This window comes from Sorex fumeus, unplaced genomic scaffold, assembly GCF_029834395.1.
Source record: "Sorex fumeus unplaced genomic scaffold, SorFum_2.1 ptg000098l, whole genome shotgun sequence".
NCBI classification, from domain to species: Eukaryota; Metazoa; Chordata; class Mammalia; order Eulipotyphla; family Soricidae; genus Sorex; species Sorex fumeus.
The window spans coordinates 77,868,334-77,881,073 of NW_026606155.1; the positions used below are offsets into that span (position 1 = coordinate 77,868,334).

The following is a 12,740-nucleotide window of genomic DNA, read 5'->3' on the forward strand; positions in this document are numbered from 1 at the left end:
GGGTTTCAGTTATACAATGATCGAGTACCCATCCCTCCACTAGTGCCCATTCTCCACCACCACTAATCCCAGTATCCCTCCCACCCCCCAACCCCCCATCCCACCCTGCCTCTGTGGCAGGTCACTCCCTTTTGTTCTCTCTTTCCTTTTGGGTGCCTGGTTTGCAAAAGAGGAATTGAGTGGCAATCATGTTCAGTCTATAGTCAACTTTCAGCATGGTTCTCCCATCCTTGGCGGATCTCCCCAATACCCTTTATTTAGTGCTCCCTTCTCTATCTGAGCTGCCTTTACCCCTAGAGTGTGCGGCTGGCCTCCAAGCCATGGAGTAAACCTCCTGGTATTTATCTTGGCTATGCTTGGGTGTTAGTCTCCTATTTTGTTACTTTATGTTCCCCAAATGAATGCAATCTTTCTATGTCTGTCCCTCTCTTTCTGACTCATTTCGCTTAGCATGATACTTTCCATGTAGTACCACTTGTATGTAAATTTCATGACTTCATTTTTTCTAACAGCTACATAGTACTCCACTGTGTAGATGTACCAAAGTTTCTTTAACCAGTCATCTGTTCTCGGGCACTCAGGTTTTTTCCAGATTCGAGCTATTGTAAACAGTGCTGCAATGAACAAAGAAGTGCAGATGTCACTTCGACTATACTTTTTTGCCTCTCCAGGGTATATTACCAGGAGTGGTATTGCTGGGTCAAATGAGAGGCATAGTATTATTTTTTTTTTTAAATTATTTTTTAAATCCTTATCCTATGTTCTTAATTTGGGGCTTTTCATAATTCATTGTGCTAGATGGAAGGAAAATCTCCCCCACATCCTGAACTTTGCTGTATCTTTTCCCAATTTTCAACCGCTCTTGACAGGTTAAGATCCACCAGGCACTTACTCAGTTTCCTTGTAGGGGAGGGCCCTTGACTTTTATGCATAATTTTGTGCATTTTTTGGTAATTGGCTTTTTTATTTTTACAGAATATCAAGCTGCCATTTTACACTTGAAGAGGAAACACAAAGAAGACATTGAAAGCCTGCAGGTATTTCTCTTTGATTCTACTGAACTAGTTATTTGAACTTGATATTTAATTTTCTCTCACACCAAAGTCAATAAAACATTCCTTCTTTGCTGGTATCTTTACCCAGAGAGTAGCTGCAGTGTCACTGTCATTATTCAGGGAATGAATGTCTTAGACTTCATTTTTTGTTTGGTTGGTTTTGGAGCACCCCAGTGATATGGGTTACTCCTTATTCTCTGCTCAAGAATGATTCCTGGCAGTTTCTGGGGACCATATGGGATCTAAGAACAATACCTGGGATGATTACATGTAAGGCAAGTCCCCTCCTGCTGTACTGTCTCTCTGGCCCCTAGGTCCATTTAAATAGTATTCAATTTTTGTGGGTACATATGTGTCTGTACACACACACACACACATATATATACACACATGAATATATACATGCATATGTAGATATACACACATTCATTTATACACATATATATGCATTGTATACAACATAAAGTGCATTTGGTTGATAAAATTATTTGATTGCTAATGTTGTTCTTATTCCTCAGTAGCCATAATAATGAATAACAAATCAGCAGGAAAGGCTTTTAGAATTTTTATTGGTTGTAAGGAGTACTTAAATTTTTGTTTCCTCTGCATAGAATATCTTATTTTGGAATATATAAAATCATTGTAAGTGATGAAAAGATTAAATAAAATATATATACGTGTGTGCATGTGTGTGTGTTGTGTACACATACACATCACTGTCACTGTATCACTGTCATCCCGTTGCTCATTGATTTGCTTAGCTGGCACCAGTAATATCTCCATTCGTCCTAGCCCTGAGATTTTAGCAAGTGCCACATTGGAGGCTCTTTCAGGGTCAGGGGAATGAGACCCATCATTGTTACAGGGTTTTGGCATATTGAATACACCACTGGGAGCTTGCCAGGCTCTACCATGTGGGCAGGATACTGTCAGTCAGTAGCCTGCTAGGTTCTCTGAGAGCGAGAACTAGACAATAAGAGGTCGTGTATTAATTAATGTATTAATGTACAATAAGAGGTACCCATACATATATACATACAAATTTAAGCCTTCTTACATCTTGGTCATTCAAAAAGAAATGAAGCCATTTGACACAAACACAAGGAAAAGTACCTTTAGCTCCTAGTGGGAAAAGAGTTGAAAGCCCTTATCTCTTTTGTTGCAAAATGTTCTTCAGAGACCTCTCTTTTACTTTGTTCTGCTGCAGACAAGATTCTCAGCTCTCTCTGGGATTAATGTAAGAAAGAGATTGCAGAAGTGGGTAAATGCAAAAATGATTCTTGAGCAGAAGTTTCATGTGACAGCTCAGTCTTCAGTGTTAATTCTAACTTTCTCCAAGTCATAGACTGTGATGGCTTTGTCCACTTACTGATTTTACCATCATAGCAGGCACCTACAATTTTTCACTGCTTATTTTATCCTGGACATATTACAAGTACTATTTCATGTTAACCCCATGAGAGTCTTACAATCTTAATTCTCAAAGTAAGAATTGAAGATCGGGGGCTGAAGCAATAATACAACGGGTAGGGCATTTGCCTTGCACACGGTAGACCCAGGTTCAATTCCCAGCATTCCATATGGTCCCCTGAGTACCGCCAGGGGTAATTCCTGAGTGCAGAGCCAGGAGTAACCCCTGTGCACCACCAGGTGTGACCCAAAAAAGGAAAAAAAAATTGAAGATGGGACAGAATACTGGAATTATCATCATATTAAATACAAGTTACATCAAGTTGTGACTGGCAGTAAAGATTAAAGAATGTTCTTTGGTATTGGGTAAATAGTATATTAGCAAAGCACATGTTCCTTAGCACTTAACAACAACGATGCAACAGTATTTCTCATATTTTAAGCTTTTAACTTAAAGATCTCCAAAGACTTATTCACTCCTTTTTTACTATTAGTAGTCAGCTAAAAATATTTTTCTACTCTCTGTCTCTCTCTCTGTCTCTGTCTCTCTCTGTCTGTCTCTCTCTCTGTCTCTCTCTCTGTCTCTCTCTCTGTCTCTCTCTCTGTCTCTCTGTCTCTCTCTCTGTCTCTCTCTCTCTCTCTCTCCTTTTGGGAATTGTGGTTTGCAGTCTTGATACTGAAAGTGCCTGCCATAGAGACAGGCAGAGGCCTTACTCCTGGCCATATGCTCAGGGATCACACCTAGTAGACTCAGGGGCATCCTGGAAGTTGGAAACAAAACCCGGGTCAGTCGTGTGCAAGACATATGTCTTACCCCCTATGCTCCAGCCCCAAATGTGGCATTTTAAAGATGGAATAGTATGTGGAATTCCTGAACCAAATTCATTGTGTGTGGATGTGTGAAAATTTCCCCAAACCTAGTTGTACTTAGTTTGACTCCTGACTCTGTACTTCAAGGACATTCCAGGTAGTGCTCAGGGAGCCATATGTGGTATGAGGGATCAAACTAGGATCAGTGCCTGGTAAGCAAATGAATTATCTCTCCATTCTTACTCCTGGTGATTCTTGGCCAACCAATTGGGTGATTCAGTGCAGAGGCTGGAGAATGTGGTGCTACTGGAAACTTGCAGTACTGGGGACCACCTCCGTAGCGCTGGGGGACACTCAGGGTCATACCCAGCACTACTTGGCAGGGACCTCCAGGGTTATGCCCAGAAATATTGGGAAATAATTTTGTGCAGGGCTTCAAACCAAGGTGGGCCAACAGGTCTGTATGATTTCCCAGCCCACCAATTTACATTACTCCCAACAGGCAGAAGAGGTCTTTTTGTCATCCATATGTAAGGTGATATCTCATATTGTCTTAATTAGCATCTCCCTGATCATCAATGATGTTATTTCATGTGCCTGTTGACCATCTATGTCTTTGTCTTTGTCTGTCTTTGGAGAAATATTCATTCAAATCTTTTACCCATTTATGGATTGGGTTTATGTGTTATGTGAGTTCTATTTAGACATTGGATATTAACACCTTATGAGACGTATGGTATGGAACTCTCATTCCATTTAGTAGGCTTTGTATTCATTCTACATATATTCTTTTTTTTTTTTGGCTTTTTTGGATCACACCCAGTGATGCTCAGAGGTAACTCCTGGCTCATGCACTCAGGAATTACTCCTGACGGTGCTTGGGGGACCATATGGGATGCCGGGGATCGAACCCGGGTCGGCCGTGTGCAAGGCAAATGCCAAATGCCCTACCTGCTGTACTATCGCTCTGGTCCCTATTATTTTCTTCTATACAGTAGCTTTTCAATTTAATGTAGTCACAATTGTTTGTCTTCACTTGAATTTCCTTGCTGCTGGGGTCAAACATCCCGCATGATAATGTTTCACCTATGTTATTTTCTGTGTGCTTTATGGTTTTAGGATTTATATCTAGGTCTTTAATCAACTATAGTTTTTGTATATGGAGTTAGGGACTGGAGCAGTAGCACAGCAGGTAGGGCGTTTGCCTTGTATACGGCCTACCTGGGTTCAATTCCTCCGTCCCTCTCGGAGAGCCTGGCAAGCTTCTGAGAGTATCCAGCCTGCACGGCAGAGCCTGGCAAGCTCCCCGTGCCATATTCTATATGCCAAAAACAGTAACAAGTCTCACAATGGAGACGTTACTGGTGCCCGCTTGAGCAAATTGATGAACAAAGGGAGGACAGTGCTACAGTGCTATATGGGGTTAGAGAATAGTTTTATTATTTTAAAATTTGTTATCTAGTTATCCCATGCCTATTTGTTTCTATTTCCTCCATTGTGTAATTTTACATCCTTTGTCATAAGTTTAAATATTGATAAATGTGTGGATTTATTTCTGACCTTTTCTTTCAATTTTATTGATCTGTTTGCCTGTTTTATTGCAGTACCACATATAACTTTGAGTGCTATTTTTTTTTTTTTTGTAGCATAGTCTGAAATCAGGTAACATAATGCTTAGTTTTTCTCCTCAGGATTGCCAGAGCTATTCAGTCTTTTATTTCAAGGTCCTTGGATTTTTCTGTTTCCTTGAAAAGTGTTATTGAAATTTTATTTGGGATTGCATTAAATTTGTATGTTATTCTTGGTGAGATGGAGATTTTACTGTATTAATTGCTTTTCTGTGTCTTACTCTGTGTCTTTTTTAGTATCTTGCAGTTCTCATTGTATATATTTCTTAACCTTCTTCGTTAATTCATTTCTTGGTTTTTAATTCCTTTGAGTGCAGTTGCAAGTAGCATAGCTTTTTTCGTTATTTCTTCTTATTATTAACTTATAGAAATACAACATATTTTTTAAATTGACATTTAGTCAGTCACTTTGCTACACATTGTTTATAATACTTTCAAATGCAATATTTTGGCTTTATATAGACATATATGTAGTCATATCTGTAAGTAATTATAGTTTTACTTTGATGTTCATTTCTTTACATTTGACTTTATTGCAAATTAGATTTTCTTTTTCCATTTATAAATCACAGAGTAGTCATACATGTTCCAGAACTTCAACCTACTTAACATGCAGAATTGACACAACATTTTTTGTTTTGCTTTTGGGCCAGACCCAGCAGTGCAAAGACTTACTCCTGGCTCTCTGCTCAGGGATCTCTCCTGGCAGGTTTGGGGTACCATATAGGGTGCTAAGAATTGAACGTGGTTGACTGCATGCAAGGCAGATTTCCTACCTACTGGGTTGTCACTCTGACCCTGGTGTCACATTTTTATTTTGAAAAGTTGAAAACTTCACATTATTCCTTAAGCATATAATCTTTCAGTTCCGTCTTCCACTCTGTTTGTTCTGTAGATTTGTAGTCATTTATTTCCCCAACGAGCAAAATGAAAACATTACTATTTAAAATAATTTGACTATAGATTGGCTTTTTTTTAGCCAGAGTTCCAAATTTGTAAGTGGAAGAATTAGGTTTCCAGTTTTATGTGTACTTTCAATATTTGTTGGTGCTTCTTTAAAGAAAGGTCCAGGACTTGGTTCTGGGGCTGACCTTTGAAAGTATGTCAGCTTGCATTTACAAGTTTAGTATGTAAGGTATAGTTTAGATTTTAAAAGCAAAGATGTGCTGATGACTTGAGCGGATTGAATCTTAGTACCGTATATATACCTTACGCACAATTCAAAGCACTCACTTAACATTTCTAGTCAAATCCCCAGTGTGACTGTTCAGATATTTTTCATGACTTTACTGTTGTGTTATTTATAATGTCACCACAATACATTGGAGATTTATGATCCCCATAAGTCGCCAAACATAGCATTGTTTGATTTTTTTTTTCATTTTCATTTTGGGAAAATTCTGTTAATGACTCCTGTTTTTTTTTTCTCTTTTTTTTGACAACAGCAGCACTTTACTTTTATAGGTTTTTGCTTATTTGAGAAAATTTTGCCTGTGGTAGTTATTATACAAGTTTATCACAATTGTGTAGAAATGTAGTTCAAACTGGTCTCTTTAAAACTTGTGATAAAACTCCCTTGTACAGTCAGTTCTTTGAGACTGCCTGAAAGGCAAGTTTGAAAATCGCTGTCACAGCTATAGTACAAAATGTTTCACCATAAAGATGACCTTTGCTTATTGCAGTCAGAGATTTGTGATATATTATACGTGTGTGTGTGTGTGTGTGTGTGTGTGTGTGTGTGTGTATAGCACTGTAGCACTGTCCTTACGTTATTCATCGATTTGCTCGACCAGGCAGTTTGCTCCAGCGGGCCCAGTAATGTCTCCATTGTGAAGAGACTTGTTACTGTGTTTGGCATATCGAATACGTCATGGGTAACTTGCCAGTCTTTGCCGTGCAGGTTAAAGAGATACTCTCGGTAGCTTGTCAGGCTCTCCGAAAGGGGCAGAGGAATCAAACTTGGGTCAGTGCCGTACAGGGAAAGAGATACTCTTGGTAGCTTGCCAGGCTCTCTGAAAGGGGCAGAGAAATCGAATTCGGGTCGGCCGGGCTAGCCACGTGCAGTGATAGCATAGCCACGCTGTGCTATCACTGCATCCTGTGTGTGTGTGTGTGTGTGTGTGTGTGTGTATGCATATATAATAAGAATGTGAAAGAACTCAGATTTTTGAGTCACTACTTGTTAAACTTTTATCACTGTTATGTTGGTAAATTGATCAACCTTTCTAGAACTCATTTGGTTTAGTTTCAGCTTCTGTACAATAACAATCATGATGATACCTACATTCTTTCTAGAATGATTCAATACAATTACACCTGATTTTGACAATTGCAAGCATATGTTCAATTAATATTACTTCTTATTCATTCTTTCATATGCAAATCTTATAATTAAGAAATTTGAATATAGGATAGAATTTTTGATCAATTCTTTGAAAGAGACTTTTCCACAGGCAGACCAACTGTTCCTCAGCCTCTGGTTTCTATATCTGAGTGGTCTAAACTAAGTTTTTGAGAATCTCATTCCACTGAAGAGTGAGCCTGTGATATGCTCCTTTACAAAAAGTTTTCCATTGCAGCATGAATTTGAGAAGTTCCTGGTTCCTTTGTTAGAATTTTATACTAGAACTAAATATGGAGATGAGTTATAATTATTGTTTCCTTAAACAAGTAGAAACATTATTTAGAAGTAATTTAGAAATAATGTTTTTAAAATGAAGTAGAGAAATTTTTTATTCTTTTTATAGAACTTTATACAAGAACTAAGTATAGACATGAGTTATTATTGTTTCCCTCATAATTTTCTCGCCCATCCAAAAGTTCAAAAGTTGTCTATTTTTTGATATAGTGCACTATGTTGGTTCATAACATTTTATCCTAATAATAATTCACTTTTAAATTCTTGATTTTGTTACCCTTCTTATTTACTAAATTCCTGTTTATTAATCTGCCAGATATAGGTACCTTGAAAAGAGTGATATTTTTTTCTATTTTTTTAAAAGCACCTAGCAAAATGTTTGGCATACACATCATGTACAAATATTTGTTATGTAATTACCTATGATTAAAAAAGTGCTGGAGTGATAGCACAGCAGGTGATAGTACAGGTACATGGCATTTGCCTTGCACATGGCTAACCCAGGTTCGATCCCTAGCACCCCATATGGTCCTCCAAGTATTACCAGAAGTGTAGAGCCAGGAGTAACCCCAGAGCATCTCGCCAAGTGTGACCTCCAAAAGGCATAAAAAAAATAGTACCTCTCTTTTTAAACAAATTCCTACTGTGTGCCATCCTCTTATCTAGACTTTTAGCATTTTTTTCTTTCAGTTTTGGGCCACACCCAGTGATGCTCAGGGGTTTCTTTTTGCTTTGAACTCAGGTGCTCAGGAGACCATATGGGATGTTGGTGATTGAATCCCAGTTGGCTGCTGTACTATTCTTCAGCTGAAGGCTTTTAGCATTATTATTTCTTGAAATAAATATAGCTGTATAAGTAATATAACAAAGCACTAATTTTTCTAGATAATAAACATGGGTTTTTTTCAGAGATTAATCTATATAAAGTCTTAGATTATTAAGTGGGGAACTGTTAATTTGAATTCACACTCAGATTGTTCTAACTTTGAAACATATGGCACTCCTCATTAACCCATGCAGTTGTAGTAGAAAGGGCTTTGGACTTAGAATCCAAAGATTTGTGTTCTAGCTTTAAGTTTGGTTCAGTAAGCATTATGAACTTTAAGCAGTGCTTTAGGTTCTTTTTTTCTAAAATGAATGACCAGGCTATATAATCTCTAATTGTACCTTTGAATTTTTAATTGGCTTCAACTCACTCACTTAAATAAATAAATAAGGAAATTAATAGAAGTTTGGGCCAGAGATGTCTTGTATGTGTGAGGCCCTAAGTATGGACCTCAGCACCACAAATAGGGGGAGGGGCAGTACAGTTAATTACCACATTGTACATTCATGGAAAGAGTCAACCTGTCTGTGAACCCCTGTTAGTTATGTGTCTTTTTTGCATTTGATTTTTTTACTTATAGGGTCTCTCCTCTGTTCTCTTTACCTCTGTGGAACACTGTGTTCAGGTTTTCTGTATTACTCGGAACGGAACAATTTTGTTTCTGGTGCTTTTTTCCAATTCCTAATTCAGGGAAGGGATGCAGCTCTTAGAATGGTAAATTAAATTTCCTATAGTTGCCTGGTTCTTCTCTATGAGAGAAGAAAAGCCATGAGTGTGAGATAGGTAGGACTTCTTTGACTCTCTACTTCCTCTGTTTTGAACAATTGCATGCCCTTTCTTTGTTTTTTGAGGAAATCTGGGTAATTGCTTTGACCAGCACTGTAAACAGTTTGGAAGTAGGTGCTTTGGAAATGACATATGAGTTTGTTTCTTTGGTTGTGGGATAGAAGAAAAAAAATTAGGCTACACTGACACTTCTTTTATGGGAATCTTCTTCATTCATACTCTTTTCACAAATATAACCCTTAACTAAAGGGAAATTTGACTAAGCCATGGCCTCTGGCAGGCCCCTGTTCATTGTGCAATGCAGTCACATTTCTTATATGATAACTCATGTTGTGAAATGATTCAGGAATGGATGCCAAATTGGTAATTAACTTATGTTGTGCCTTGTTGTTCCCAAGAGCATCAGATGGTATGTTGGCCTCCAATAGGAGAAACTTGTAGACTTCTTTAGGTTTATTTTTTTTCTCCAATTTATCCTACTGGTCCACTTCCTACAGTTTATACATTAGTTTTGAAACAAAACTAAGTATAAACTACAGTTGAGCCAATATAACTTAGTTTGTAAAGATAAATAAATCCTTAGCTTTTTCCACTAGGTTCTTTCTTATCAACACAATACTCTTAAATCTATTAGTTCCTAGGGAATACTATACGGAAAAGGGGGTTATTTGTAGCCAGTAAATAGTGCTCAAAGGGATGAAATAGGATATTTTCATTATACTCTGTGATATTGCCCCTATCTATTGATATTAGTATAATTAATTATTAAGATACCTTTTTGGATACTTTCTTTTTTAGGAAAAATTTCAACGTTGAGAAATAATTTAATCATAGATAAATAATATGTTATGAGCTTATAAATTTGCTTACTGTCCTTGAGAATGGCACTGTCTATCTCAAAGTCTATAGATAAATTTGGAGTCAAATTTTGATGAAAAACACAAAGAAATTCCATAGCTGAGTTAGCAGTCCAGAAATCCCTTTCCTCAGTCTTCAGAAGGCTTCGTGCCCTCTCATAATTCAGATATTAGATCAGGTTGTGCTCAGTGGTAGAGGAAGTTGGTACAAAATGAATATGTGCCTTACTCATATGTACCATAGAGATCAACCCTGGTTTCACAGACCTCCTTCACGTGTTATCAAACAGTTCTAGTCATCCCTCCTGAGCCTTAAAACTCTGAATGTGAGTCATTGGTGTGAGCCAGAAGAGGTTTCTTTTTGAGTAATTTTTGACTGTAGATAACAAGCTGATATTGGAATGGGTGACTTTTTGAATGTTGTGCTCTGCTGTTTTGGCTTCCTGAAATAGAATGAGAGAAGAGAGTTAATGGGAACGATGTCATATATGTTTTCTTCTCTCCAACATGTACTGTCTCTTTCAGCGTTTTATGACTTTTGTATAAACCTGCACAAAAAGGTGAATAAGGTGAATCTACGAAGTAAATTACTGAGCAAGGCAGTGTAAGTTTTCTTCCAGTTCTAAAAGTCTGTTTCTGGATTTCTCAACCCCCCTGTCTGCCTCAGCTCAGTTTAAGACTGAGGTTCCCTGACTCTTGCATTATTGTAATCGTACTAGGCAACTAGCTGAAAGATGATAAGTAGTTGCTAATTGATCTGTTTGGACATTATCACGGTCACGGTCCTCCCGTTGTTCATCAATTTGCTCAAGCGGGCCCAGTAACGTCTCCATCGTGAGACTTCTTGTTACTGTGTTTGGCATATTGAATACGTAACGGGGAGCTTGCCAGGCTCTGCCGTGCTGGCGAGATACTCTCGGTAGCTTGCCGGGCTCTCCGAGAGGGGCGGAGGAATCAAACTCGGGTCGGCCATGTTGGCTGCGTGCAAGGCAAATGCCCTACTGCTGTGCTGGACATTAATAGATTATTTCATAGCTCACAGTATTGTGTGATGTGACTTTGGACATAAAATTTGGGAGCTTCTCAGACTTTCAAAATTTGTGAAATTATCAAATATAATCCCCCAAATTGTATTTGAGAAGCACAATCCTTCTAAAAAGTTATCTTAGAAAATATTTAAATTAGTATCAATGGCCTATTTTTCCATAATACATACATTACCCATGATTTTTATATCTGGCTTCTTATTGATATTGATCACCTCGCCCTAGATATCCAAGTTGGTGACTCTGTTTAGACCATAAGAAAACCAAAGAATGTTCTTTTTTTTTTCTCATGAACTCATGAGCACAAAGCAGAAGTTCTTGAGCAGTTAGTCCTTTGTGTACTTTTGCATTTCCTATCCTTTTTCTTCCTCCATTTCTTCCCTGAAAGTGTTTTTTAATGTAATAGAAAGGACAGCAGTATTGGAAAAGTTAGTAAAAGATTAACCAGTAATCGAAAAACTGAAGTATCACCTCTCCTCCTTTCATTTATGTTTAATCAATAAAATAAAAGACAGGACAGAAAGGAATGTTGATTATGATTATTTTAGAACTTAAAATAATGAGTACCTTTTGCTTTCTGAAACTTGAATGGCATTGGTTGTAATCATAATTATTAAGCAGTAAGTACCAACTTTGTGTCAAGCACTTTATTGTTTGGTCTACATAATCAACTAAGACTCAGAGAATTAACATGAATTTTTGTAGCCTACATCTCTGGCCTGCATCTGTAAGAACCCATAGACTTCAAGATGTGGGCCAGATCCAGATTTGCATCCTAGACTGAAGCTCCAGGGTAAAGCAAACAAAAAAAACAAAAAAAGGGTGTAAGCCCCCTGGCCACAAGAACTAGACAATTATAGAGTTGTTTCTGGCAGAATCTTCAGCAAACAGGGCATTCAACAAGAATACAGCTTCGTTCTAAAGGACACCGGTGAGTAAGAGGGAGAGTTATAAGGTAGTATCCACTGGACTCCCTTTCCTGCGAATACCTCGGTAGGCTCCTTGCTGCTTGCTGAACTGGAAGCCTATGTCTCACGCCAAAGCCCACATATGAGCAATCAGGTCTTTCTTCTCTGAAAGACTGTGGAATATGTTTCAGTATTACATTTCAGCACTGTGCTGTGCTCAGGAAGTGATAATATGCCAAGGACTGACTCTCCAATTGTTACTGTCCCACGGGACCTAGAAATACAAGTCCTCCTGGCCTTTAGAGATTGGCAATCAAAGAGGGTGTCTCCAGGTTGGAAACCTTGAAAATCAAGTCACCAGACACATGGCGATGCTTTCTTGTGGCAGAATCTGGTTGCCTGTAGTTGGGCGAACGGAGACCTCAAAGATGATACTCACGTAACTGGATGAGTTAGATGCAAAGTGGTTTCTTTTCTTTCTTCCAAAGAAGACAATAAAGGAAGATGGTGTCTGACAGAGGGAATGTGTGAAGATTGTCAGTGTCTACTGTCAGTCTCTGGCCCTAGAAAGCTCCCTCAAGGACCTGTTGTCTTCCTTTGTGTTGTCAAATGATCAGGTGAGCCTCTTTGACAAAAAGTCTGGTTGTGTTTCAGACTTGCTATGGTGCTGGACCTTAAAGTAAGTGAGTGTGTGGGACCCTTTAGGAACTTTTCAAATTCCTTATGGCTCCCTGGGTCTCATAGTCATGAAGCACCTCATTGGTTTTCCAAGCTAG

General features: G+C 38.3%; 1 protein-coding gene across 2 annotated transcripts in view; it reads left to right on the top strand.

Annotated features, from left to right (window-relative positions):
* The window catches only part of FMN1 (formin 1), a 443,955-nt gene that overhangs the window by 158,749 nt on the left and 272,466 nt on the right, over positions 1 to 12,740 (top strand). For both annotated transcript variants that reach the window (XM_056133806.1, XM_056133807.1), the window contains one exon: positions 976 to 1,037. In XM_056133806.1, the coding sequence (XP_055989781.1) occupies positions 976 to 1,037 (62 nt within the window). The remainder of the gene's footprint in view (positions 1 to 975; positions 1,038 to 12,740) is intronic.